This window comes from Chlorella variabilis, assembly GCF_000147415.1.
Source record: "Chlorella variabilis unplaced genomic scaffold CHLNCscaffold_182, whole genome shotgun sequence".
NCBI lineage: Eukaryota > Viridiplantae > Chlorophyta > Trebouxiophyceae > Chlorellales > Chlorellaceae > Chlorella > Chlorella variabilis.
Window position 1 is genome coordinate 36,592 of NW_005434938.1, and position 783 is coordinate 37,374.

At 65.5% G+C, this 783-nt stretch overlaps 1 protein-coding gene across 1 annotated transcript; it reads right to left on the minus strand.

Annotated features, from left to right (window-relative positions):
• Positions 1 to 88: 88 nt before the first annotated feature.
• CHLNCDRAFT_137227 (hypothetical protein) lies at positions 89 to 641 on the minus strand (the record flags this gene model as incomplete). The annotated part of the gene is made up of 2 exons (XM_005842622.1): positions 89 to 242; positions 391 to 641. Coding segments are annotated over 2 exons (405 nt in total), but the record flags the coding sequence as incomplete, so codon positions are not given.
• Positions 642 to 783: the final 142 nt, after the last annotated feature.

Below are 783 nucleotides of genomic sequence, written 5' to 3' on the forward strand. Positions count from 1 at the left end.
TGCGCGCTCGCAGGTTGTGCAGAGTCTGGGCAGAGCAAAAACGGGCTGGGAGGGATGATAAAGGGGCTTGCCGGTGATTTGGCCTCACCTGCTTGGCCTCCAGGATGCCGCACAGCACTTGGCTGCCAGCCGCAAACTTGGCACGCAGGATCTGGTTGGGCACGCGTCCCAGCACCAGTGACAGCAGGTGGCACATGGCGGCCAACACCTCGCCGCTGGCCAGCGTCTCTGGCTTCTCCAGGCTGCAGCAGCGTAGGGCCGGGACCAACAGCGCCATGCATATGATGGGGGTCCAACGAGGACGGCGACATGGTTTCCGGCACGTTAAGGATGCCAGTGGGACAAGGTACAATGGGGGGCGCACCAATGGTAGGCAGCTGGACAGCGCACCTGGCCATAAGCGCAGCAAACATGGCGGTGGGCGTGACCTCCAGTCCTTGCGCCCGGACCACCTCCTGCACCGCTGCGAGGATCGCTACCAGCTGCCGACTCTCCGGCTGCGTCTTGCCTGCAAACTTGGTGTAAATCTCTTGGCCAAGGGTGAGAGCCGTGGGTGCCTCTGGCGGCGGCGCGCCCTGCCCCTCAAAAGTGCGCACGCTGCGCACGCCCAGGCTGAGGCGCAGCGAGCTGAGGTCCTCCATGGCGTCTTGTTGGGCTGTGGGAAGCCAAGCGCCGCCGACCGGTTGTTGTATGGCGGTGGTGGTGGCGGCAGCAGCGGCGGCGGTGGCCCTTGCGCCCTCGCAAAATAGCCGACTCTGCAGCGCTCCTGCAGGGGTGGGTGGG